The following is a 26,794-nucleotide window of genomic DNA, read 5'->3' on the forward strand; positions in this document are numbered from 1 at the left end:
AATAGTTGCGTTTAGTGTTGAGGTGCGTCATCTGAACTGTGACAAAGAGGAAATGAGGGCATGTGTTTGCCATGAAGGTAGCTGCTCACAAGCGCATCTGCACAATCTATGTGACAATCAAAAGAGGAAGCATGGTATCATGTGATTATAGGCACTTCATTATTTACACACATTACAAACACACACAGACTGATCACAGACACACACACAGGTGGATTCCACAGAAGCTACAGAGGACAGCAAAAAGAAATCCTCATGAAAATATAACAATAACAACGTTTTTGGACTGAGGCCTCAGTGACCATTCAGTACCTAGATGTGTGTGTGTGTGTGTGTGTGTGGGTGTGTAGATGTGTAGATGTGTGGAGGTGAAAACAGCACAGTTGCTGCTAGATCTGATGTTGAAGCGCAGATCAAAACAACTGTCATCTCACTGATCCTCTTTGATCAGAAATTTGTCTGACTGCAGACAAAAGGCACAGACACTACAGCCGGGGCAAAATGGAGTCTGATGATAAAAGCAAGAGAGCGGGGCACGAGACAAAAAATGTTCATTCTACACCAAAACCTCGTTTAAAGACTCAAAATGATATCTTTCTGTTTCACAATCAGCCGTTTCAATCTGTCATCTTATATGATGCACCAGATATGGAAGTGATTCACTCTAAAGTGCTGCAACTGTCACACACCACAAAGCCCAACCAGGTCGAAACGCAAAACAGCAATGTTGTGAATGAACAACAAACAGACAAAACCCCAAGAGACACAAATCATCATCATCCTCAGATCACATCCAGTCCACGATCTCAACACCCGCCTCCCCTCCCCCTGAAGCTAACAAACCAAAAAAGATAAATATTAAGAAAAAAATGGAATACACGCCCAAAGCTGGATTTCCCATCATACCTCTCTTGAAGGACCATCGCTTCATCCAGAGTTTGGGGAAGGATGGCCAAGAGTTGTTAAGAGGAGAGTCCGACATAAGAGCAGCACAGAAGGGGGAGGCCAGCTGGGAACTGAAGCTCTGGCACCCAGCAAGAGGAAGGTCGGGGACGGACGGGTGAGAGAGGGAGGGAGGGAGGGAGGGGAGTCAAAAAAATAGTGAGAGAGTCCAAGGCTAAGAGCAGGGAGCTGCTGGTCGGGGATTACCTCTGCAGAGACTCCAGTGCAGTGAGAGAAAGAGCAAGAAGGGAAAAAGGGAAAGAGGTGAAGGGGGGAGGAGACGGAGGGAGGTGTTAAAGAAAGAGATACACGTTCCTCCAAAATAAAGGGCAGAAAGTTAAGTTCTGAACTTTTTGCTGCTTTAGTTTAAACAAACAAACAACCACACAAAGTTAGGACAGAAAATAGAGATATTTTGTAATCTAACTGAAAAGAGGAATAAGAAGAGAGGATGATGCGGTCGTCAGTCTGAGACAACGCCTCAGAAGAGTAAAGTCTCAGTGTCTGCTGATGGTTCAGAAAAGGAGGAGGAAAGTACTGAAAAAAAAAGAGAGAGATTATTCTGAGTCACTGGGAGACGAAGCACCGCGTCTTATGTAACGCTGAAAGGCTTTTCAGGCGTCCTCTCTGGTGCAGTTATCACTCCTCTGCAGGGGGAGAGGACGTCTCTCTGTCTCTGCTGCATCCGCCACCACCAGCGCGCTCCTTAATTTGCAGCAGCGTGATCACGGATGACTGTCAAGTTCAGCTCACTGCACATCAAGTGGAAAAGTCTCCTGACCTTCCCACGGACGGGGTAAAAAGAGAAACACCGGCACAGAGAGGAGGGGATCTTAGAGCGAAAACAGATGGGAGGACTGAGGAGAGAAGTGGTTGAAACCTGTTGAAATTCAGAGCAAGGCTCAGAAAGCAGAAACCGAAAATCTACTTACGTTTGTTGGCGGGTAGCAAGTGGTGGCATTAAATCCTTCTGTGAACAGCAAAACTGAGCCACAGAGGGGGGAGAAAGTAGGTTAAAGCTGCTCCAGGTCTGACAGGGTTTTGTGAAAACGTGGGGTTGGTCCTCACGCTGAGAGCCGAGAGCCCACAGCAAGCAGAGCTACAGGATCTCAACCCCGCTTCCTCTTTTTGTGAGTCTGAGGACAAAGCGCAGCTGATTGGCCCACACACACCCACACACACAACACTGCTGCTTTCAAACATGTTACAGCAGCTGAACTGTAGTTGCACGTATGCATACATGCAACTACAGTTAGGAAGTTGGAAGTTTTCTGCCCAACGTTTTGTTGTATTTGCAGCTCAGACTGACTTCACACTTCACCCTGAGCAGCAGAGGCCCTGCGGAGCACGCCGGGCTGAGTGATGATGCTCTGAGAAACTGGGTTGAGAGGAACAAGCTGTGTTTTCAGTGGTTTCACTCAACACTCATCACCTTCAGCTTAGAGATTACAGTGTGTGACCTAAAACTGAGGTGCTGGAAATAAAAGGTCACAGCAGGGTTGTGGTGAAGGTACACCCTGGACAGGCCACCAGTCAGAGACCTTTATTATGAACCTGATGTGCATGTGTGAAGAACACCCCCGCCCCCCCCACAGGTCACCGTTGGAGGTCAGCCGCAGCAGCACGCCCTACTTTCTGGTCTATTTCTCCTCTAAAAATGTTCTACTGAAAAAGACCTAAAATTACAAACTGAGACTGAAACTCATTTGGAAAATGTTGATAAATGAAGATAGAAGCAGGGGCATTTTCCCATTGACTTCAGCCCCACCACTTTTGTTTTTATTACCCCTGGTGGTCAGTAGATAGAATGCAGAAAGTTCAGCATTGGCTCAACTTTACATCTATTCTTGTTATTGGTACTTTTTCTGAGAAGAAGCTAAAGGTCTCACACCAACTTCCCCTCCCCAGGACTTCCCCACAGTCAAGGTGAAAATGAGGGGGGGGTGAATAAATATACATATATATATAAATATATATATATATGTATATTTATATATGTGTGTGTGTGAAGTACCTCGAAATCTGCTGACTCAAGTTTGACTTGTTTGTTTAGCAGAGTCTTCATCAGCGACACTGCAGAGGTTAAAAGGTCAGAGTGATCATCGTTATCAGTCACACATCAGCCGAGAAGACAATATTCTCCAATAATTTTATTCATAATTTTAATATAAACAGTTAATTGTTGAATAATTTACACACAGCAAGATTTTTTATTTTCATATCATTGCAACATTTTCTGTACATGTCACTACTTGACTCTCCTTTGAAAACATAGAAAAAATAAATTGTCAAGCGTTCATTTAGTCATGGCACATTTTTGATCCTGTACAATATGTATGCATCTGTGTGTGTCTGTGTGCGTGCGTGTGTGTGTGTGTTCAATATGTTATATATGTGATACATAAAGATAATGGCACATTTGGATCCAGTGTGAGGGATGAAGCGATCTCTGTGGGTTTGCGGGGTTTGAGGGTTTGGACTGTACATACGCACATATACACCTGCTGTCTGCACACGCACCGATGTCTCAACATAATGCACACACAACACATCCCAAAATTAACACATCAGCATATTCATCGGCAATAAAATGACCAAAAAAAAAAAAAAAAAAAAAAAAAAGAGGTATCCTGCACGACTACACACAGCATTCTGGGGACCACCTATGTGCACTGAGAGGAGAAAAAAGGGACTCGAGAGGACGCAAAGAGGAGGAGAAGGAGCGGCGAGACAAAGAAAGCCGTGGTAAAGAGACGACACGGACACAACGCCACCGACTTAAACGACGCACAGCACGGGGAACAGGACAGAGACAAATATAAGGTGTTGGTGTGTAAACTGGAGCAGACCACTGGACCGACAGACGCTCTTCCTCAGCTTCTTCTTCTTTTTTGTCTGCACACAGTGGCATCTCCGCCAAGACAAAACACGGACACTTCATCATCACACCACCGACACACAGTACTTGATTCATTTACAGCTGAAGGCTTCTCTCCTTCAAACTCCTCGAAGGAGCAGATCCACATTTTGGGGAAAGAGGCTCGTTCATGTGTCCGAGGGCGACACTACTCTCCTCCGGTTCCCGGAGAATTCAAGTTATAGCTGAGCCACAGGTTAGCTTAGCTTAGCATAACAGGAGGAAACAGCTAGCCTGGCTCTGTTCAAAGGCACCTGAAAGAAGAAGAAATAAAAAAGGCTGCTCTAAAGCTCAAAATGTTTCCTTTGTTTAATCTGGGACCGTTACTCTATTTTAGACAAATCAAAGGAGATGCATGTTCATTTGTGAATGTCAGAGCTGCTGGTAGGTGGTGAGCAGTTCCCCCTGTTTCTGGTCTGTATGCTAAGCTAAGCTAAGCTAAGCTAAGCTAAGCGGCGATAGCCTCATAACAACAGAGGTGTGAGTGTTATTCAGGTTTAGCACGGAGAAGAGCAGATATTTCCCCAAAGTGTAAAACCGCTACTTCAAGTGGAAACTTAAAAGGATACATAGTTGTCATCAAACCATCAGTAAAGTTTCCTTATTTATTATTATTATTTTTTAGCTTATTCAGAATTTTATCACTCGTGTTTTCCTCTTCTTCGAAAGGATGTGCAGTGGTCTTTTCCAGTTTTTCACATACTAAAAAAAACAAACAAAAAAACCCACACAAAAAACAAAACAACAACAAACAAACGAAAAAACCCCAAACCTTGTCAAACTAAACACACACCTCTCACGTCAGAAACGATTTCATACAACATCATCAGTGATAGGAGACGTATTTGCGACACAAAGAAAGGCTTCGTGGGTGACATGTTGCCGCCGTGGCTGGGTGGGGGGTTTCAAACGCATGACCTTTTTGTCGGCCAACATTCAGAGCATGCATCGGATTAAGAGCAGGGTTCACCGCGAGACATTTCAGGCCACACACTGTTCATGTGGTGTACAGAGGGGTCCGTACATCCAAACACTTGACTCTGCTCTTTTCTGTGTAGTGGGTTGTGTCATGAGCAAAGAAAAAAAAAAAAGAAGAAGAAGAAGAAGAACAAAACAAATCTATCTTTTTAAATTTAGAAAAAAAAGTTATGTACACATTGATAACAATGTTAAATTCATAATGTACAAGAGTAGTAAAAGTTTACAGTCAGAAAAAGTAATTTGCCCTCCCTACTTTGGCTAAAAAAAAAAAAAAAAAAAATAGAAATCAACATCTCAAAATGTAATACTTTTTTCTTTTCTTTAAAACAAAACAATAATACATACAATACTTTGTTCTCACCCTGCGCTGCATTTCTAGCATGCTCTGTCCAATTATCAACAAAACAAACCTAAACTTCCCTAAAAATCAAGTGCTTTTCGTTTTTCAGGAGCCAAGGTGATCTGCTGCTATTTACAGTTAAGAGCTTATTAATCGGTTCTTTTTTTTTTTTTTTGTCTTTCTTTTTTTGAAAATCATCGTACAACTGAATGCATCTCCAATCGTAATGCGATCCAATTGCTGCTAATCGTGGGTTTTTGCATGTGCTTTGGGGCGTCGCTGTCAAAAACCGGCTGATGAGAAGCAAACTCAGTAAACATCAAATTATCAAGCTATCCACTGGTATAGGTAATTCATTTTCCATGCACAAAGCAAGCCAGAGTTTAGCAGAGTAGAGACAAGTTCAACATAGATATATATATATATATATTTTTTTTTTTGGTAAAGATCATCATCATAAAATCCCAAATTACAGTGTTTTTCACTGCAGTTACAGCTGAAGAAAACAGAACGTGTGTTCTCATTTTGAGTTTGGAAGTGGAAAATCCTCTTTAGTGATTGGTGGAGAAGCGCCAGTCAGTGGTGGTTTGGCTCAGGGGGTGGGGGAGGGGGAGGGGTCGGACTGGGTGGGAGGAGTCACTTGGGCCGTTAGTCTGAGCAAGGCACTATGGGTCAGGGCCCCTCTGTTTGCTTCACCACCCCTGACCTGCAACGCTCACATCCAATCACTAGAGGGCAGTCGAGACCACATCACATCAGAGAGGGAGAGGATTCCTGATTATCTTCAATAGAGAGGTCGAGGGGGGGGTCAGATTTCTTAACAGGGTCTTTTTGGGTGGATGGTTGCTGTTGAATACTTGTCCTCAGGCTTTTCATCTCCACTTTGCTTTTTATTTCAATGCAAAGATGCTGAGAACTTGCGCTTCAGTCAGAGTAAATAAAAGGTAGCTAGGTCGCTCTTCTTCCTCCTCATCCTCTTTATCCTCCAACCACAAAGCATCAGGCCGCCTCCCTGAGACGAAAAGTTACAATCTAGATTTCATGTCTGTTTATAGTTCTTATGGCACACAGGATTGTCCCAGTCCAGTTTTTTTTCCTTTGCAGAGGGGGCAGATGGGGAAGGGGGGGGCTCCTCCTTAAAACATTTCAACCAGCCCAGATGTCCTGATCAGCCAACAACAGACCCAATCCATGGCATTGACAGAAAATAAAGGTCGTCTCTGGATATTCACAGTAGAAAAAATATACATACAAAAACAAACAAAGAAAATAATAATCTGAACAGAGAGAAACAAACAAACGAACCGACAATGATTGGAGGAGACGTGGGAGTCGAACGCTGGCGGTTTTGACCACAAAGACACAGACTGAAAGACTGAAGAAGAAGAAGAAGAAGAAGAAGAAGAAGAAGAGGAGGTCTTCTGCCAAACAAAAGGATTAGTCTAGGCGTGATTTGAAAAGGCCTGAGCCTGGGTAGCCTTGGCTGCATGTAGATGATCACAGATATGCATCAAGACATTTTCTTTTTTTTATTTTTTTTTTAACTCATGCTAATGTCACATGCCCAGAAACCGGTAGAGCCACTACGAAGTACAGTCCAGAGGATTGGTGGACGTGGAAATGGGGGAATGCACACAATAAAGCTATGATGCTTCTTCCAGTGTCTGGGGGAAGCCTCTGCTGAGGAAAATCAAGGCTAGATTGAACTGAGTGCCAATTTACTGTCAGATGCTCCACATTTAATAAGTGCTAAAGGTTAAAAAAAAACAAACAAACAAACAAACAAGAATAATACGTTAATATCTTCAAAAGCTTTTTCTGTAAAATGCTACACCAACATCTGAAAGGACACACAAACTTTCCCCTGGACACAAGAAGAAAGAGGAAACTGAGATACTGAGTCACTGACGGGGATGATTTAGGCTCTTTAGACTGATTCCTCCATATGCACTGAGGTAGACTCTGGCCAAACACAAAGACGACGACAATTACTCACTAACTAAATAACTAAGTAGCACTCCTGTCGCTCACCGCCAGCTACTCCTCCTGTACAATAACAAACTAGGATTTTATGTCGCTCCACTCTGAAAACGCCTTAAAAATGCTTGACTAAAAAGCTAACTGTGTTCTTCTTATACAATGACAATGATCATAATAAAATAAATATCTGGTATTTCAAAGATATGGGCACCATCTGAATTAAAAATTGCATATGCGTGTGAACACCACCACGAGATCAGCAACCTAAGTCAAGGTGGAGACGAGAGGGACGTCCCACTTACAGACTCCGTACTAATTCTTTCTTTTTGAGGATGTAGTGTGTTTATACGGGAAACTGTCGGGACAGTGTGCTGTGAAGATCAGAGCGTAGCATTAGTGTGTCGCGTGGAGCTGGTCCACCATTTTTTCTGTCACACAACTGATGGGCATCAGATTTTTTTTCTTTTTTTTAAATAAATCTTTTTACTCTGCATTTGTTTTTCAAATTATGTCACAGATTATTTACAAAAGTAAATAATAATAATAATAATAAAAAAAAAAGATCGTAACTCCTAGGAATAATTAGCTAAAATGTACATCATAACCTCAGGTGGCTCCGACTCCACAGTGTCACTGCTAAAGCACTGGGTGAACTTTAGTGTTCAAACCTTGAGCTGGCAACAGATACTTTCAAAATAAAAGATTGACCCAAATATTTCTGCTTTTCTTCCAGCACAGAACAAAAACCTACAAACATAAATCTAGATGAGCTTTGATTTCTATGCCTGTCCTGCCACAGAGAAAGCACAGAGGCTTGTGTGTGTGTGTGTGTGTGTGTTACTAGCCAATATAACTAGCCTGGACGTGGCTCTGGTTTTGAGAAGGCACTGGTAAAATATGGAGGCAGCTTCTCTGCTTTATCTGACTCCAATTCTGTGGGTTCTGGTTGTTGGCAGAAAGCTGCCAACACTTTGGCTATACTATAAGTGCTGAATGCTGTTCCGCTAGATTGGCAACCACACTGGTCTGTGTCCCAACACCCCCACCCACCCCAAAAACACCATCATCTCTACTCGTCTACTGAATATCGCCTCCCATCACTGAGCGAGGTTTATAGAGATTGAGAGGAGAACGGCTGCAGAGGCTTTGCTGTGGCCTACGGACTCTGAAGAAAGCTTTAGTGAGCTTTAGAGACCCAACGAAGGGTCGGCCATAAGGACTGACAGCTCTACTGCAGGTACAGTTGAAGGGCATGTTTTTGCTTCCCAGCAGGAGGAACAAAACAAAACAAAACAAAAACTAAACCTAATTCCTCTCAGAGGTTTTACCTTGAGCAAAACCCATCTGCTACTGTATCTCTAGCAATCGAGTATTGAGGGGGGACAAAAAAAGAAAAACAAAGTCTTTCATGTGTGCACCGATGGGGAGTGGTGATCGTATCGGCTTTGCCAGCAGGCGGGCCAAGCAAGGAGGACGAGGGAACGAGTGGTTCCAACTAAATCCTGGAATGTCAGACCTGAGTGAAATCGCTGCTGCACACCGTGTCCTGACTGCCCAACTGCATGTGATAGCAGAGAATAATAGGATTAGCAATCACTCACACGGCCTCTCTCTCAGACACACTGAAAGATAAGCGAGACGGAGACGCTGCCCCCCTCCACTACCTGCTGTGGACTCTGAATACACTTGGAACTTTCCATATTTCTCTTCAGCCCTTTGACCACAAAACGTGGAAATTTCCACCAGCCCGACTTTTGAGGGGCAAGTTCAGCAGCCAATGGGAAGACCGAGGAGGGGAGCGAGAGAGTGAGTGGGAGGTGTGTGTGTGTGTGTGTGTGTGTGTGCGCGTTTGTGTGTAGTGCACAGCAAACCAAATCAGAACGACGACAACAACAATGAGCGAATCTGATAGAAAGCCCTCCATCTTCCACTGAGGTCCCCGACCAGATCTCGGGTCAGTTAGGAGGGGAACGCTCCGACTCAAGCAGCGCAGACACAACTGAAAAGGTTACGCCAACAGAAGGAAGTACAATCACTAAGCCGGGACGAGCTCTTGACGCACCCTCGAACCTCACTGACAGTTTACACTGACGACCAGCACAATCACACCAAAGACACATTAAACCTGTGACAACAAGAACAGACTTCAACTCCAGCGCAAAGTGACCAGAGAAAGACAGCAGACACGGACACAAACACACATCAGGTGCCTCAATAGACCTCAGTCCCCGTTTGTATAAAGCTTTTTTTGGTTATTCTGTTGTTTTTTTTTTTTGTTTTGTTTTAACATTGCCTCCAAATAATGACAGCTCTCAGAGGGAACAAGGTTTTTTGTTTTGTTTTGTTTAAAAAAAAAAAAAAAAAAGAAGAAGAAAAGATGCAGTGAGTTGACAATATTTCTTGACTTTCCCATCCACATGGAGAGAGCACTCAGGGGAGGAGGAGAAGGCGGGGGCTGGAGGCCTAAGACACAGAGAGCACTGATGGCATATTAGTGTGAATCCTGGGGCTATAAAAATAGGAAATAGAGAAAAAAAAGAAAACCCAGAAAGGAAAAACCTGGCAAAACAAAATACTCGCAAAGCTTCTGATGACAAATCTTACAAATATGAACTATTTACAAAAACATCAGTATGTTGTTTATATATATATATATATATATACATATATAAAATATTGGTACAGAAAGGCCAATATTCCATATATACTATATATATTATATATATATTTATATATTTCTATACCCACTAAAATATATGAAAGCAGCAGCTATTGGTCAGTCTGAGGAACTCTTTTGTCCAATTCTTAACTGTTTAAATATCCTTCAGCCATATAGTGAGGACACAGAAATAAAACTGAGAGAGAGAGAGAGAGAGAGAGAGAAAATAATAGTAAAAGTAAATAAATTAAATCTATTCACCAAACACCCGATGAATCTGTGTGTAGTTTGGAATTCTGCAGAACCAAAAAAAAAAAAAGAAAAAGAAAAACATTCCTCTAGGAATAGATGTTTTGTTCTAGGATCAAGTCTTTACAAGTCATCCCACCGTTCCAAACTGATTAAGTCATTGTTCAAATGGAAATTAGTAAAGCGCTGATAGACACTTCTCTTTGTTTATAGGCCACATATAAAAAGGCCACTATCTGAGTAAAAAGAGTTTCACTTGGAGAAAACAACAAAGCACAGAAAAGTGGAAATGCAGATTTGGTAGGGGAGAAAAGGAGGGACGAGTCTTGAGGAGGTTGAGCGTAAGCAGCCATCTTGGTTGTCTAAGGTTTGTTGTGTTCACAGTTTGTTTGTTTGTTTTTTTCTCTCCGTTTCCATCGCGATGAGTCCTGGAAACAGTGGCAATAGTGACAAACAATAGATAGGTACTCTGGCAATGGATAATCCGATGTGTTGTGGAGGAAGTTAAAAAAGTGTTACACCATGTTTGCATCCCTTGCTGGCCTGTGTTTGGCAGCCATGAGGAAGAAAATAAAAAGTCCTGAGATCTGTCTCTTTTTTTTTTTTTTTTTTTTTTTTGAAGGGCTTCTCCAAGGATAAGAAAATCATTAGAAAATGATGAGAGGAACATGAAGGATGGAAAAATGGACTGGAAGAGAAAGAAGGGTGGGAAAGGAGTAGGGCAGGTTAAACAAGTTTGTTTGGGAAACAGGAAATGTTAGGAAGGGCTGGATCTGGGTAACGATAAGATTCGTCCATTTTTCTTGCCACCGTTCATGTGTGTGTAGGGGACGTGCTCCTCATAGTTCCCCCTAAGGGCCACTGAGGGCCCGCTGTCCCTGCCTAAGCTCTCCTCTCTCTGTGAGTATGAAGACGGGTCCAGGGGGATGCTTTCCATGTTATCCAGGTCCAGGTCAAACTCCTCGGCCTCAGGGACCTTGTTCTCCTCGCTGTAGAAGAAGGAAACCTCCTGGAAAGACGGGTGCAGGTCCTCCCGCAGCATCTCGATGATCTCATGGAACATCGGCCGCATCTTGGGGTTGTACTGCCAGCACATTTGCATTAAGTTGTGCCTGGGAATGATAATCAGTTATTAAAAAAAATATTAATAATCAAACAGTAAGGCTGTGGGTCAAAAGGGCTGCGCTGACGGGCGATGACGTCCGATAGCTTGATGTTAATGATGTTAAGATCGTTTTTGTGTTTAGTATTAAGCTCACTGTGGGATTTGTTGGGTCTCTAAAGGAGCGTAGACCTGCTCTACATGTAGAGTGCTTTGATGTTGCTCTGTTATGCTTTGCTGTTATATAAATAAATGGGATTTAACAAACCATGACACAGCATGTGGCCTTTCACGCACAATAAAGGGATGAAAATAAGAACTTTCTATCATTCAGCCTCAGATTCAGACACAGTTCGACTCATCCATGCTGGTGTGAAAGTAAACAATAACAATTTGACAGTTCAATATACTTTGGAAATGCAGAAAAACTCCCTTGAAAATTTCAACGGGCTGCAACACAGAAGACAGTTCCACATACAGAGAAATCTTAAAATACAGTTGTAACTGTAAACCAGCGTCTGGATCCACTCACATTCTCTCGGGGCAGTTCTCTGGCCTGTCGAGGTATCCTCCATCCATGACAAACTTTAGAACCTGCTCATTGGATAAACCTTGGTAAGGCTGCTCTGCTAACGTACTGATCTCCCACAGGACAACACCAAATGACCTGCAGTGACACACAGCAAACGTTAACAAACGTACCGAGTGTGTCATCAGAACAGTAAAGGATGCGCAGAGGATGTGAAGGTGGCCCTCACCAACAATCAGAGTGTGCAGTGAAGACTCCGTCCTTCAGAGACTCTGGAGCCATCCACCTGACAGGAAGTAGGCCCTTCCCACCTTTACGGTAGTAGTCAGTCTCATAGATGTCTCGTGTCATACCGAAGTCTGTGAGGAAGAGAGAGCGAGAGACCTCAGTTCAACTGACAATCATACTTGATGACACACTGATTCAATTTGACCGTAACACAGACCCAACGACGAGAAAAACCAACACAAGATATAGGACAGTACCTCCAATCTTCACGGTGAAGTCTTCTGCCACCATGCAGTTTCTGGCTGCCAGGTCTCTGTGGACAAACTTCTTGGCATTGAGGTAGGCCATGCCGTCTGCAATTTCTGCAGCCATCTGGATCATCTCCTTGAGCGTGGGTGGTGGACGGCCTGAAGGGTTATTCTGCAAAACAAACACAAAAATAGATGTACAGAGCCGTCAGCGGTAAGTGGACAAATAAGAGGTGAGCTTCCTTCAGCTGTAGTTATTACTTCAACCTCACTCCATCATACAGGAGCTGGAATTTTTATCAGCTTCATGGAGACGTACCTCAGAGTCTGGTCTGAGACTCCGCAGGTAGCTCTTCAGGTCGCCGTGTGTCATCAGCTCCATCACTACCAGGGTGGGCTGAGCTTTGGACACGACACCTAACAGACGTACCTGCACGGAGGAAAACATACATGGTCATACATGTGCAAAGTTAATTCTGCTAATATTAGCTGTGTAGAGTAACTAAGAAAAGCAGCTGATGTGTAATGGTCCACAGACTTCTGGTCAGTTAAATTTGGGGTACTTGGTACAAAAACGACAACATTTCTCCCTCTGTTCATCACAAGAAGAAACCCTAACCCTTTTATCAGAAAGAGAAAGCGAAAAACTATTTATCAGGAGTTTTCCTCCACATCTTTGCCACTGGATATTTCCAGCTGACAGCACGGCATAGTGCTGTTCAGTATGTTGTTCATTTCAACAGTAAAAGTAGGCACAAAAAAGTGTAAACATTTGTTTTGGGAGTCAAACTGTGTGTCAATACGGCAGCACCAACACAACAAGTGAATCATGATTCTGTGAGTCACACATGTTCATGCCGGTTTCTGCAAAAATGGCAGAAAACTGTAAATACTCTAACTCCCAAGAGTAGTGATAGCAGCCTCAGTGTCCCTGTTAGTCTGTAATAAGGTGTCAGAGGAAACTGTTTGAAAAGTGCCTATTTATTTATTTTTTTATGAAGTGCTTCGTACCACATGGTGACAGCTGAAGGCCTTCATGACGGAGGCTTCGTTAAGGAATTCAATCCTCTCCCGCAGGCTCGCCGACTCATTGACAGTCTTCACGGCTACGCGCGTCTCCGGGTCCCCTTTGACAATGTCCTTGGCGATTCCTTCGTACACCATGCCGAAGGAACCCTGACCCAGCTCTCTGAGCACTGTGATCTTCTCCCGGGGAACCTCCCACTCATCGGGAACATACACTAAAGAGGACAGAGAGATATTCACCTTTTTGATTGAATGAACCTGTCACAAACTACCAAGAGGCAGGATCTATCTTAACGAATACTGTGACTGTGATGTGATGATTTTAGAGATGCTGGCGTTGGAACATGTAATTGCTTTCTCACCATCATTAGCGCTGATGTATTCAGGATTTGAGGAGGCAATCAGTGGTCCTGTCGGGCCTTCTGTTTGCCTGCAACATAACCACAGAAGTCATCCAAGAGACTGTGTGCTGTAATAAAATGTAAACGTTCTCCTTCTTGCTTCACGCAGAGTTTGATTAAAAATATTCAAATGAATCAAACGACTGCAACTTGAAATCACAAATTATACAAATTTTTAAACAAAGCAAGCCCCATTCTCTCATTTCGGTCATAGGTGTGTCCTGCACTGTTCCTGCCAGACAAATATCTTACCTTTTCTTGAAGATCCAAAAGACTCCACCTCCTACAAGTAGCAGCAGGATGAAGCAGATGACTGGACCAATCACAATCCAGATTAAACCAGGATCCGCTGTGAAAGACCCAGCAGCGAGCAGTGAGGTCACGCAATATGAATCATAACGTCAAGCAGTAATTACAGAGCTTAGACTTTGGTTATTCAACTTTTTATAACTCTCCTTTTAATTAATCTAGGGATTTTCTTCTTTCATAATTAAACATACAACTTGAAAATGTTTTCAAGTGACTGGGGCTAATCTGCTCTATCCACCAGCAAGTCAAGGCAACAACACGTGAGCAGTTAATGATTTTCCTGGAGTATGTGGGTGGTCAAAGATAGTAAAGATGTGAGTTCATTCAGAGGTACGGCCTCTTGTCTTACGGTTGGGCATGAAGAAATAAGTGGTTTCGGTAAATGAGCCGTTTCCTGCCAAGGAGGTGGCGCGGACCCTCACGCTGTAGTTTCCGGGCTGCACAAGTGAAAGCTTCGTGCCACCTGACTTGAGGTAGGCTGGACGTGACACACAAGTTGAGTATTCCTAGAAGAAATACAGAAAAACAAAAAGCAAAAGTCAGTACGAGGACTCACAAGGAACATTGGCAAGTGGCAATTCAAGTGAACAAAGAATATTAAAAATTTCATGTAAAAGAAAGCTGAACTCTGAAAATATTCACACCAAATATTTACATGTTGAATCAATTTTAATTCTATTTTCCACAACCTCGACCAACTTTTAGGACTGTCTTTTCACAATCTGAGTCGTTGTGACAGTAATCAGAGAATCAATGTCCTGACTGAAGACAACAGGAAGAACTATTGACTGTGCCTCTTATCCCAAATTGATGGCAACTCCACTCACAAACCAATTCACTTTGAATTTGTCATCAAATATGCTTAGCCTATCTGGGTCTGTGAAATACTAGAGGAAACCCTGGGAAATAACACATATGAGGTTAAAGTTCATGGGTCTGTTACACTAAAGGATTCTGGGAGGCCTCTTTTGTCAGGGTTCATTAAGAATTTTGTGTCATATCAATATTATATAGTGAATGTCTATAAATCTATAATCTATAAACTATAATAAATCTCAGTGGTCAATGGAAAGTTACATCAAAATATATATATATATATATATATATAAATTTTCTTTGTTAGTGGTAAATAACAATAAAAAAAAGCTAAAAATCTTGTTTTTTTCTTTCACCACATGATTGTTAATTAGAGGGCAGTGAGTCTGCATGAAAACATTAACAGCAGTGCATTCAAGTTTTTTTTAGAGCGGCCGCGGCACAATTAACCAAATAATTCATCTGAACCTCTGAAATACTTTTAAAAATAAATCCAAATCAGCCTGTTTTTACTGCATGTTGTTGCACAGTGTGTTTTAACTGCAACTTTGTGCACTGGGGATGTCGTCAGATCAGTCCATCCCTGCCACTGCATCCTAGTCTTCCTTCCTGCCTCTGTCACTATGGTAACAGAGCAGCTACTGGTTCCTAGGGTCAGGCAGTGCAGCAATGAATAGCAATGAGAGATGAATTCACACATTTACAGCAAGTAAACAACATGCACACACACGCACACACACGCACACACTTAGACACTCACACTGTCACAGACAAGCACTGGTGAGCACAAACACACAGACATAATAATATGCAAACACAAACCGTCAACACACACAGTGTAGCATTGGGAGGGAGTTTGACATCAAATATTTCCTTTGTTCCTTTCTCCATATCCATCTCATCCATATTAGGAACAGACAGAATCTGAGTAGGTACGGCAAATCTCTCCTTTCTCCCCTGCATCTGCTCCCCAGAGTCTGCCAAGATCACTCCATCTCTCACCTTTGTGTTTTCATACGTGCCTGTTTTCCTATTAAAACCCGTATTCTTCCTACCGAGTACATCAAGCTCATTTCAGCTGGCTCTTTCCCACCCTCACCTCCCATTATGGAAAAAAAAAAAAAAAGAGATCTTCGCCCCTGACTTTTTCCTGTAACCTCACACTCACAAGTTTACTGATAGTTGACACTGACCTCTGTGTCGCCGACCTTCTTGTAGAAAACGTCATACACGATGATGAGTCCGTTCGGGGAGCGGGGTGCATTCCACCTAATCAACACATAGGGAGGCTCAGCTGTCACTATCTCATAGGTCACAGGGCCAGGGATGTCATCTGCTTTCTCTGCAGGTACAGGACATAAAGAAAAACATTTCAGACATGCAGAACATGAGAAACTGTGTTTCCATACTGTGTGTGTGTTAGTGAAGCCATGCTGGTCTCTGACTTTCTGTGCACTGCATCCTGCATTTGTTTGAGTTCATTCTGATCATTTAATGATGCCGAACGTATGTGTGAAATATCAGAGAGGTGTTCCTGCGATTTTACCCTCCGTCCCTGACGTCAATGGGACGGACAAAATGTGACAAACCAAGTGACAGGTGAGGTTTGTATTTGTTCTTACCCTCAGGCATGGTCCGAGCGCTGACATAGGTAGCCATGCTGCAGCGTTTCAGGTCTTTGGGATCATTGCAGGCCATGATCTCTATCTTATAACTGGTGAAGTGGTGAAGGTTGGAAATGACGGTTGACTCCTTTGAGTGCACCTGCAGCTCCACCTGAGCAGAAAGATGATTAAATCTAATTACTCCATTGGCATCAATGATTTATTGGTACAGCCAAATGCACGCACTGTGGCCATGTCAAATTATTTAAGGCCAGTAGGAGCAATGTTTTATGGAATACAGCAAGGAACTGCTTAGGAATATGCTTGTCCTTGCATTTTTCCTGGTAGAGCAATGATTTGGAGCAAAACTAATACTTTATGTGCTTTACAAAAGACAAAATTTGTAAATTACAGACAATAATGACAATTGATCATCATATACAACATTTACAGTGTTTTTTGGTATACATTATAAAAATTATTGAGACCTTGGATTTCTCCTCATCTTCATCATCTTCAGCTCGGGCTGTGGTGGAGACAGACAGACTTGGGACTGTGGTCAGGAAGTAAGGAGTTTGGGTAGCATTGGCAACCCCCACCGAGCGTCGGCGACGAGAAGGTCTAGACAAACAGAGTTACAGGTAAATCAGAACTAAACCAGAGAGGAAAAAAAAGTCTGGAGTTCTTCTAAAAGCCAAGGTTTTATTTGAGTCTTCATGTTTCTACATGTTTCTTAGACTCAGTGAGTGGCAGATGGAGCAGTAGTGAGGAGAAGGCTAGTGAGGACCTCTGCTCACACTAACCTTTACAGTGTGTGGCAAGTTTGACTGCATGACATTTATCCACAAATACCGCCTAGCGTTCAGTGGGAGACCTGCTGACCCTCACCACTGGGTGGTGCCAATGAGCTCAGTCCACTGCACTCTCAGCGGCTGTAAATCAGCCACAAAAGCCATGAGCTAAAGCCAAAGTGAAACACAGAAGTCCTGTGATGTGTGATCAAGTAAGAATTGGAAAACTATCTTTAAAAATTACCGCCATTAAGTTTCCTTGAGCGGTGCACTGCAGTGGAGCCTCTTCTTCACTGTACAGCGCGAATCACGGACCCAAGTGTGGGACGAAACTTTTGAGTAATGGAAAGCAAAGCACAAGGAGTTTTGTTTGCGTGCTTCAGTGTACGGACTTGACCTTGGTCCATTTAGTGGCATGGGTTCAAAACGCAGCTGAGGTGTGTGTGAGTTTTGGTGTTTGTGTGTGTCCGTGAAAAAATGGCAGTCTGCATGACTGCGCGTCTGACTGGCATGAATGATAATGGACGCAGTAATCACTCCCTTAGGGAAGAGGAGGAAGAGACTGTGGGTGTTTGAGTGCGTGTCAGCGAAGAAGGTAGAGGCACCAGAGGCATCAGGGGCATCAGCACCCCGCCCCCCATCCCCCCGCTGCTCTACGCCGCTCACAGAAGAGCCCCATACAAAAACAAGGGTCTGCATAAAACACAAACACAAGGACGGCGAGACGAAGTTGGCACGGCCTCATTATGAGACGCACATCATGTTGCTTGAGACAAAGGAGAAGCGATCCAGTGCGACTGGATAGAGGGGCTCCAGTGTTGCTGCTGCTTGGCCACCAACAGAAAACAACCACTCAAGGGGCTTATCTTGGTGCCTCTGTGACACTGAATATAATGAATTTTGAATGCCTTTGTGGGACCAGACTGCTGCGTGCAATGCTGTGGGAGACTTTCAAGCGACACAGCAACAGGAAAGGAGCTTGACGTTGGCCTGGGCTTGTTCGGAGTCTGTTTCCTGATTGGTGACTTCAGCCTGTTTCAGTCTACGTGAAACATTTTAACATTTAAAGTTGTGAAAATAGTGCTGAGATGAGCTGACGACGAACTGTGACATATAATTACATTCCCAGACGTGTACCTGCTCTCGAAGACTTCATTGTGGAGGTAGTTCTCGAAGGTCTTGCGGTACTCTATCTCCTCTTGTTCTTTCTTCAGCTGGTTGTCTGTCTTGGGGCAGGCGCAGCACCTTCCCCCAGAGGTGGGCTCATCTGTGTGGTTCCATTTCTGCTCGTCTTCGCTGTCCAGGTGCGTCGGGATACGAGACGGTGGCTTCATTCCTGAGTAGGAGAACCAGGTGTGAAGGGGGAGAGCCAGCGAATCGAATGTAAAATCAGCTGCAGCTGCTTTGTTTACGAACAATCCTTTGGGGAGACTCGAGTCGAGCAGCCTCTGGATACTGACCTTGGACGCAGTAGTCAAACTTGTAGAGGTCGCTGTCCTCGGCCTGCTTGCGACAGATGACCCGGTAGTGGGTGATGTTGCCATTGGGGCTGGTTGGAGGCTTCCACTTCAGGATGATCTGGGAGGAGGAATTGGATGAAGAGATGGGGTCTAGAGGCACTGAGGGTTCTGGGAAGGACAGAGGAAGAAAGCGAGACAATAGTCAGGACAGCACTGGTGTTGTATTACAATTGGCCTTGTTCAGATGGACTTTAATGGAAAAAACATAACTCTCTTATTCATTTGAATGAGGCCAAAACCAAAAAAAAAAAAAAAAAAAAAAAAGGTTCTGGTGGATAACTTTGTAACAAGAAAGCCATATTTCTACTTCTCACCTCGTCATCATTGAGACAACTGATATAAAGTTTATAACTGATATTTTACACGACTTTTAAACTTCTGTTTTAGAGTATTAAACCACTGTAGAGTTTTTATGTTTCCTCAAATGAAATGATTTCCTTGATCTTTCATTTTTATTACTGGCACACGAAGCAGCATGTGCACCAGAGCAGCTCCTTGGGATGAATGTTTTCAACACTGCCCTCCAACTTTAAGCGCAATTAACAACTAAATTACAATCATAAATGAATCCACACAATACAATTTACTCTCTGCAGCACACCACCTGCAGAGGGCCTCACTGAAAACATGACTTAGAATAAAATAAATGAATCAGGTGATCAGTTTATAACTGCTGATCAGCGCCTGAAGGTTAATGGTGGAGTTTGGCTTCTTGACTGTCTGTGGCTCTATGCAGCGATGTTTGGATTGAGTTCCAGGTTTTTGTTTGCATATTTAGATGCCTGTGTGTAGGGGTGACACTGTTCTCTGTTCCTGTGACTGACAGTTGGCAGCGATAATGGGTAGCGGACTGAACAAACAGACGTAAACAATGCAGATGGAAAATATGGAAAACGTGTTGCAAATTATTTATGAAGATGGAAATGCATTCAGCATGTTTGTTATGCCTCAAAGACGCAGAACCGTGTGTTTTGGTGAGAGACACTGGATGTAAACACAGCTGTATTTATTTACAGAGTTAACTCAAACACTGGATCTTTAGGTCAAGAAAGTCAGCGTATAGAATTTCTACAACATTCATTTTTTTCAGCTATTCACTAAAAAACTGATTTCTAAAATGAATGAGATTGTTTTTTTTTTTTAATGGGACAACTCACTGGATGCATTGGTGCGGACGTAGATGATCTCGCTTTTGGCTCCATGAACCTGGTGCTCATCAGATGCAGAAAGTTGGGTTTTAACCATGATGGCATACTGGGTCCAGGGTTTCAGTGGTCGGATCAAGTGCCCCGGATCCTCTGCCTTCTTGCCTTCCGTTGAACGAGAAGGAGGATCGACATCAGCGATTGCCCAGCTGTTTGAACCACATGCGTCCTGACCGTCAAACTCTGTCACGTTCTTATAAGCCCTGAAGAAGCACACGGGAAAAGAGTGGTCAGAAGAAATGAATCACTGGTGTTTTCAGTGAGTAAGCAAAGCCAGTGATACCGAGCATCGGCATTACTCAAAAAGAATAAAAATAACTTTGGTGTGTATAAAGGATTCATGTCTCATACTTACGCTTCTTTGTAGAGAACCATAAATCCCAGCAGGTCTCTGAAATCTAATGGCCAAAAGGGCTCCCACCGCAACATAATCATATTGTATGTGGTCTTGATCAGGGTGAATTTCAGCAGCTTGGTCTCACCTAAAAGACAAAACAGATCATGTGCTGCACATGAATATGATAAAAGAACAAAGTGAACAACAGACAGATAATCGCTTCTACTTTTGAGGTACAAACAATTCCAACTGCCAATATTAAGCCCAATCTATACATGTTACATATTAATAATTATTTACTTTACTCTGTTGGCGATAAAATTTACATCAGTCTATGAATATCAATTGGAGTTGTATTTGAATCAATCCTAAATTGAATATGGACCACGTGAAGCTGAATTGAAGTTGAGTGTTGACAAATCCAACCCAGATGTAATTAATGATGATTTGCCTAACAACTGGACAATAAAATGTACCTGTAAAAATTGTGGATAGCTAAGGACGAAAATATTAACATTTTAAAACAAAGATAACAAAAATTGTAGCAGAATTAAATATAGTGGCAGATGTGTTATCCTCAAGCCAATCAATGTTAAACGGGATTCTGAAGTCGGACATTTCTGTCATCTTACAGGAGGCTTGGTCCCCGTTGTTGCGTATAGCGATGTCATTCTTTTGGTTGCGTTCCTTGGTTCCTGTTAGCTCCTCCATCTTTCTGATTTCTGACATGCAAAGTTTGGAGTTGTAATGGAAGAATGTACGACCACGCTCGATGGTTAGATTGTGCTTTGACCAATCCCACAGTTCCCGCAGGTTCTGGTTGTCCAGTGCATAGAAGGCGTAAGTACTAGGAGAGACACAAGGAAAAGGGAGAAATTAAAAACACTGTCAGTAGGAAGAGAGGAGAGGAGAGGAGAGGAGAGGACTTACTCCGCCTCAAGATGCTCCCCCCTGATGATGCGTAGTTTGCGTAGGAAGGAGAGGGAGACCAGGGCGTACGCCCTGCGAACGGTCAGGTAGCCTGTGATCTCCTCAATCTGACCCAAACTAGCCTCCAACTCGGCAGCTATGTTATCTGTGAGGAGACAGAGAGTTAGGTGAGAGGATGGCAGAAGTCAGACCACCTTCATGACTGTGCAAAGAGGAGTGTGTGGTACTCACTCCCTCCTCGGATCTTGATGATCATGTTGCCGTGGAGAACAGTGCAGCCTCTCAAAGCCTGGGCTGAAGTGACAGAGTCAATTGTCTTATTTCCCACGCAGAGTTTAGGGCACAGGCCGGCACACGGCGAGCAGGTCAACCTAAACACACAGAGACACACGGATTAGGACAGTCAACACAACATCAACGTCCTGCAGAAGGAGCTGAAGGTTTGTGTGCCTTATGGTAGGAAGAAAACAAAAAACTTTGAAGCAATGTCAATGTAGTCTTTATTGGAAGAAATCTGCAGAGAATGTTGAAAAACATGGACTTACAGTCAGTCAATCAAAATTTGATTACGGTGCTTGATACATTCAAGAGCTGCATAACAAATGAGGCCGCAATGTTTATGCAAGCTCGCAACCAACGACACAATTACCAGTAAGATAAGTGAGGGGCCAGTTGAACAATCTGAGTGCAGACTTTGAAGATGGAATGGAGCAGGACCGGATGGTATGAGGCAGGAATTCTCAGTGACGCGCTCTTGTGACGTGGGCTGAGACCAAGAATGACATGGCATATTCAAACAACAAGGCCATATCTGTTTGGAGGAATTTAAATGATGCGTGTGTGCTCGCTGGAATCTATTCTGACTTGTAAGTGGAGGCAGAAATCTGGTCTAAGTTCTTGTTTGTTTAATTGTCTTCTGTACTTACTACACAAAGCAAAGACAAGCATAGTTTCTCTGAGCTCCTATGTATTCAGAGGTCCCGTAGTGATTCCATAGGCTTTTCAGAGCAAAATTAAATTACACTATCTCTCATCCACATCTCCTGAATGATAGAGGAGAGAGCATTTTCATCCTTCGCATCAATTACCTCTGTCAGATATGTAACACACACATGCACACACACTGAAGACAACAAAAACAACATGACTGAAACACCAGCTGCAGTCCCCAACAGGCTCTCCTCTGTTTATCTCCCTATTTCTCCCTCTCAGCTCTTGGAGCCACGTCCTCTTCCTGCAAACATGTGCTTGCACGTGTGATCATACGCACGCACACATACACCGAGGAACGAGGCCTCGATAGCACTGCCTTTCAGGAAATTCATTCTCAAAAGGGAGGCCTTGTCTGGCGAGCAGTCGGATACACACCATGCAGAGAAACAGGGAGCTGATGCTTCATTCACAAATGAGCACTTTTTTTTTTTTTTTTGAAGCCCTCTTGAAAGAACATAATCCCTCTCTTTAATTCCACTTCCCGCCTTGAAATCCCTAACCACAAAGAGCTGCCTTACATGTAAACTAAAATTCTTTATTTTGGTTGGTGGGCTACCTCAACAATTAGCCCTAACACTCGCACTGGATGACAGGTTTCCCTGCCCACAGGTAATTATTCAGGGGGTTGCTTTAAAGCGCAGAGAAAAGGAAATTGGGATAAACTTTTTCTATAATATACACAGACACACACATGTATAATTCTATGAGTGACAGCTGACATGGCCTATTGAATGGCGTTTGAAGAGTTTTGAAACTCAAAGTTAAGATGGCATAAACAGGCACCTTTACATGGCAGCTCCTGGGCCAAGAGAGGGCCAAACAAAGGACGCTGTTGTTCACGGTGAGGTCCATGGAAGCTTTGTGTGAGCTGCCATCTGTGAGCCTGCTCTGTTTTGATTCCATGTTTATGCACCTCTTATTAGAGACCCCACTCTCCACGAAGCACAGACACACTTAAGTAAACACACTCTTATCCAAATCGCGTCCCTGCTTTTGCCCCCGAACAGTCAGGCCGTGGCTGAGGCTCCCTGCACTTCCCTCGTACTGACATGCAACGCTGAGTCCCATGGGTGCCCAGGGAGAGCCAAACGACCCATTGCACACCTGGCTCCTCCCAGTTTCCATCTTATCAAGTTTTTAATAATTTACATCAATCAGAGCCCAAATCATTGCTTCCCCTCTATGACTTCTGAATGAGTGGAAACACGCTGTAATGGTCTCTGTGAAACAACAGTGAAAAGAAAAACCCCAGGGTATTTAGTGTGTCCCAGTCTCTTTTCTCCCACATGGAAAATCGTATATTCAGCTCCTCAAAAGTAACGCTCTAGTTGCAGTGTAGAAAGAGAGAATGTTTTGGGCCGTTGTACTGAAAAACACAGACACACGGGCAGACAGGCTGGGCCCAACGGCAGCTCTTAAAGCGACAGTGTTTATCTGTCCGGCTGAACTCTGTGACTTGTGCTCCAGGGTCTGTTAGAACCATCGAGAAGAGAGGCCACAGCTGACGCTCAGGGTTGGTTTTGGGCCACAGCCTGGCGGAACTAGACTAAATGCGCGCACACACACACACACACACACACACATCTGTACAACTGTGCCGTCACTGCTTCCAGGGAAAACGAGCAATCTCTTTTCATACAGTAGATGTGGGAGAGCGATGGCCAAACATCAGGCGTGTGCGGCTACCTGTCATCAGCAGCAGAGTGGGTAAATTAATACTGCAGCGCATGTCCTTCAAGTCTGTGTGACAACATGTTTAATCATGTAGAGCATTTGACCATAAAAGTTTTCAGTTGAAATTTCTCCTGAATTGTGAGGCAGATCTGATGACTCATCTGTGGTTCTTGCACACATTAGGAACTTTACATTCAAATCCAGACAGACTGCACATGATCTAAAATTTGAATAATACTACAGAAATGTTTATTTGCATCAAAGAAAAACCACAATGCAAATCTTTGGGTCACCATTTCTTCTTCTGTGGAACACCCCACCAATATTATAGTATGATGGGTCGTGTGCCTGACTATCTGGGCGTGTGTGTGTATGCCTGGGTGTAGCTTTAGCCTGACTCAGCCGCTGTGGTGACGTTTGTTCTTGCCATAACCAAACCATAGCACCAAGGCACGTACACACAACCCCAGTGGAAAAGAAAAGTCTTGTTTATCACATAATGTGCACCACACATACATCACAGCACAAATAAACAAACACACACACTCACAGAGCCAGACATAAGGGATGCCATTCTGCCTCATGCCTCAGGGTGTATGACTGAGACTTAAAGCAATGTTCTTTTCTCTCTAAGCACCTGATAATCCCTGCAGGCTGGCAGCATGCAAGGGAAAGTCAATCTCTCTCTTACACTCACACACGGACAGACACAAGACACATTTAGAGAAAGTCGTTTTAGGTTGAAATCGCTCTCTCATTTCCGCTGAGTGTACTAAAAGCACCATACACGTGTGGGTCTGTTGTTTACTTAATAAATACACCTACACACACACACACACAAACCATATACACCTCCATCTATCTTGACACATTGGACACTTCCCTCTGGCGTGCACCTGGAAAAAGAAACCTGACCATGCCCTCCATAAAGTAATGTAGGCACAAATGTGTTCCGTGCATATAAACACTCAAGAGCACGAGATAAACACACATGTAAATATATATACACAACATAAACTAAGGCACACATACAGATATACCAGAAACAAACAAACACCATCAATCATCCAGCCACCTGTGGACTTAAGTGACAACCTGCTTTTAATGAGACAAACGCAGACAAACACACCTCTCTGTGCTTCTTCTATTCATCCTTCTTCCTTCTGAACAAAGTCTCTATTGTGTTTATGAAACAAACACAAAGGCTCTCATCCGGGTAAAGACTTCTGTCACAGCTTAAATAAAAAACCATTCTTCTTGGTGCCTTGGCATGTGATTATGTTTTTGATTTTTTTTTTTATTTTAAAGAAAGACCAGCCCTGGCAGCTGCTGTCGTTGCTGCTTTGTCAGATTTGCCACAGACAGACAACAGGAGTATTTCATCAATCACGTTTCTACGGGAAAACATTTTGTCCTCATTGCCCAAACCAACGTATGTGTTTTGAAAGCATGCAACCAGTGGTGGTTTCAAAACAAAAACTTAGCCTCAAAAACCAATACATGTCGTCCTCATTTAGCAACAGCTACTGACGCTAAATAAGGAAGACAGTGATGTTCTGCTGCACCCCCCCCCCCAGGCATCCTTTACTACAAGTAAGAATGCTAAATAAGGTCGTGCCCTTGCTTGTTGCACACGCAGAAAAAGCTGTGAGCTAAACAGGGCCAGGTGAGGTCTAGACAGTGTTGGTTTTACATTCAAAGCACTTGGCTGTCACTTTTATCCAGGGCCATTTACACTAAGATAAGAGGCTCAGTGTGCAAGAGGACAGATGGCTCTTGACCAGCTGTGTGGCACGCTCTTTTAAAACTGACAGCGCCAAACAAACATGCTGGAGTTTAGAAACATATTCACAAAATTCTCACTATCAATCAATGATTCTGCTTACAAATTTACTAGAGTGCTACACAAAATAAGGTCATGTGAACTGCTAAACCAGACTATGTAAAGAGGTCCCAGTCAGACTGTAAAGCTGGGCCCAGGTTACAACCAAATAATCCTTTCAATGGGAAAATAATTGGCTGCTGGATGCACAAAGGCCCAGTCACATTATTTCTCTCCAGTGCACCCTTGCTGGCAGTTACCACAATAATAAACACTTGAGTATGATTACCGATGTTTCATAATGCTGTTTTTGTAGGCAACACATAATTCAGATTTAGTAAACTAGATATATACATATATTCTACTTAAATGGTGAGTTAAGTTTTATAAATTGTCCATTTGGTCCAACTTTGCTTTGTTGCAGCTGTACAATCAGTGAGGACAAAGTGTGATGAAGGCCTTGAGACTTATTTACAGGAATTCAGATTAGAGGATTTATTTGCATTTGAAAATTGAAGCATCTTGTGCCTATAAGGAAAATTAGTGTGTGATGCTGAGAAAATTCTAACATATTAACACTATGAACTATTGCCTATTCATATTGAAGGCTGCTTATTTTGTGTGTCGTACAACTTAATTCTCAACTGAAATGATTAACGCTTTGTAGATAAATATATACTATTTAGTTATTTATTGACAGGGGCGGAGTACATTAGAAAAATATGACTGTATTGAATTTTAAAAATGTGTTTTCCCCATTTCCCCATTTGCATTGATTCCTTTGTGGCAGTCGGCCACAATATCAACATTGACCGCTCTATATTGACTTTGTATTTTTTTTTTTTGTTTTACAACGTCAAATGGATGAAATCTTAGTTTCTTGTGAAGTGACACACTTAAGCAGCCTTTCCTGAATAGCTTTCTCATCTCTCTTGCTCTCAAACTGAATCTCTGTCATGGTTGGAGTTGCCATCAGGAGCGTAATGAATATTCACAGTGTGAAGCAATGGAGCTGTTTATATTTTTGGGTTATTATTTGTCACAAAGTACTTAGTAATTAAAATAATTGCACTTTATATATGACCTTGTTTAATAATTCACTGGATACCTCAAAGTGAACCTGATTCTCACAGATGAAAGAATAAAGCATCCAAATGATGTAAAATAATAATATTGATTGTTGGAAAGGTC

General features: G+C 43.0%; 2 protein-coding genes across 4 annotated transcripts in view; both read right to left on the reverse strand.

Moving 5' to 3' along the window:
* arhgef18b (rho/rac guanine nucleotide exchange factor (GEF) 18b) overlaps nt 1–2,067 on the reverse strand; it is a 34,768-nt gene extending 32,701 nt beyond the window's left edge. For 2 of the 3 annotated variants that reach the window (XM_029499363.1, XM_029499361.1), the window contains exons 1-2: nt 1,875–2,067; nt 907–1,723 (exon numbers count right to left, since the gene is read on the reverse strand). In XM_029499363.1, the coding sequence (XP_029355223.1) occupies nt 907–982 (76 nt within the window). In that variant the 5' untranslated portion in view covers nt 983–1,723; nt 1,875–2,067. Of the gene's footprint in view, nt 1–906; nt 1,800–1,874 lie in introns of all 3 variants that reach the window. The other variant, XM_029499362.1, reaches the window with a different exon arrangement.
* A 3,241-nt stretch (nt 2,068–5,308) lies between these two features.
* The window catches only part of insrb (insulin receptor b), a 74,804-nt gene continuing 53,318 nt past the window's right edge, over nt 5,309–26,794 (reverse strand). Inside the window, exons 5-23 of the mRNA XM_029500854.1 lie at nt 21,346–21,485; nt 21,115–21,259; nt 20,817–21,031; nt 20,203–20,329; nt 19,800–20,050; nt 18,583–18,750; nt 18,260–18,458; nt 16,820–16,952; nt 16,350–16,503; nt 15,921–16,069; nt 14,261–14,417; nt 13,855–13,951; nt 13,564–13,631; nt 13,187–13,416; nt 12,495–12,605; nt 12,185–12,347; nt 11,929–12,058; nt 11,703–11,837; nt 5,309–11,180 (exon numbers count right to left, since the gene is read on the reverse strand). Of these exons, the coding sequence (XP_029356714.1) occupies nt 10,826–11,180; nt 11,703–11,837; nt 11,929–12,058; nt 12,185–12,347; nt 12,495–12,605; nt 13,187–13,416; nt 13,564–13,631; nt 13,855–13,951; nt 14,261–14,417; nt 15,921–16,069; nt 16,350–16,503; nt 16,820–16,952; nt 18,260–18,458; nt 18,583–18,750; nt 19,800–20,050; nt 20,203–20,329; nt 20,817–21,031; nt 21,115–21,259; nt 21,346–21,485 (3,127 nt within the window). The 3' untranslated portion in view covers nt 5,309–10,825. The remainder of the gene's footprint in view (nt 11,181–11,702; nt 11,838–11,928; nt 12,059–12,184; nt 12,348–12,494; nt 12,606–13,186; nt 13,417–13,563; nt 13,632–13,854; nt 13,952–14,260; nt 14,418–15,920; nt 16,070–16,349; nt 16,504–16,819; nt 16,953–18,259; nt 18,459–18,582; nt 18,751–19,799; nt 20,051–20,202; nt 20,330–20,816; nt 21,032–21,114; nt 21,260–21,345; nt 21,486–26,794) is intronic.

This window comes from Echeneis naucrates, chromosome 4 (genome assembly GCF_900963305.1).
Source record: "Echeneis naucrates chromosome 4, fEcheNa1.1, whole genome shotgun sequence".
Taxonomy (NCBI): Eukaryota; Metazoa; Chordata; class Actinopteri; order Carangiformes; family Echeneidae; genus Echeneis; species Echeneis naucrates.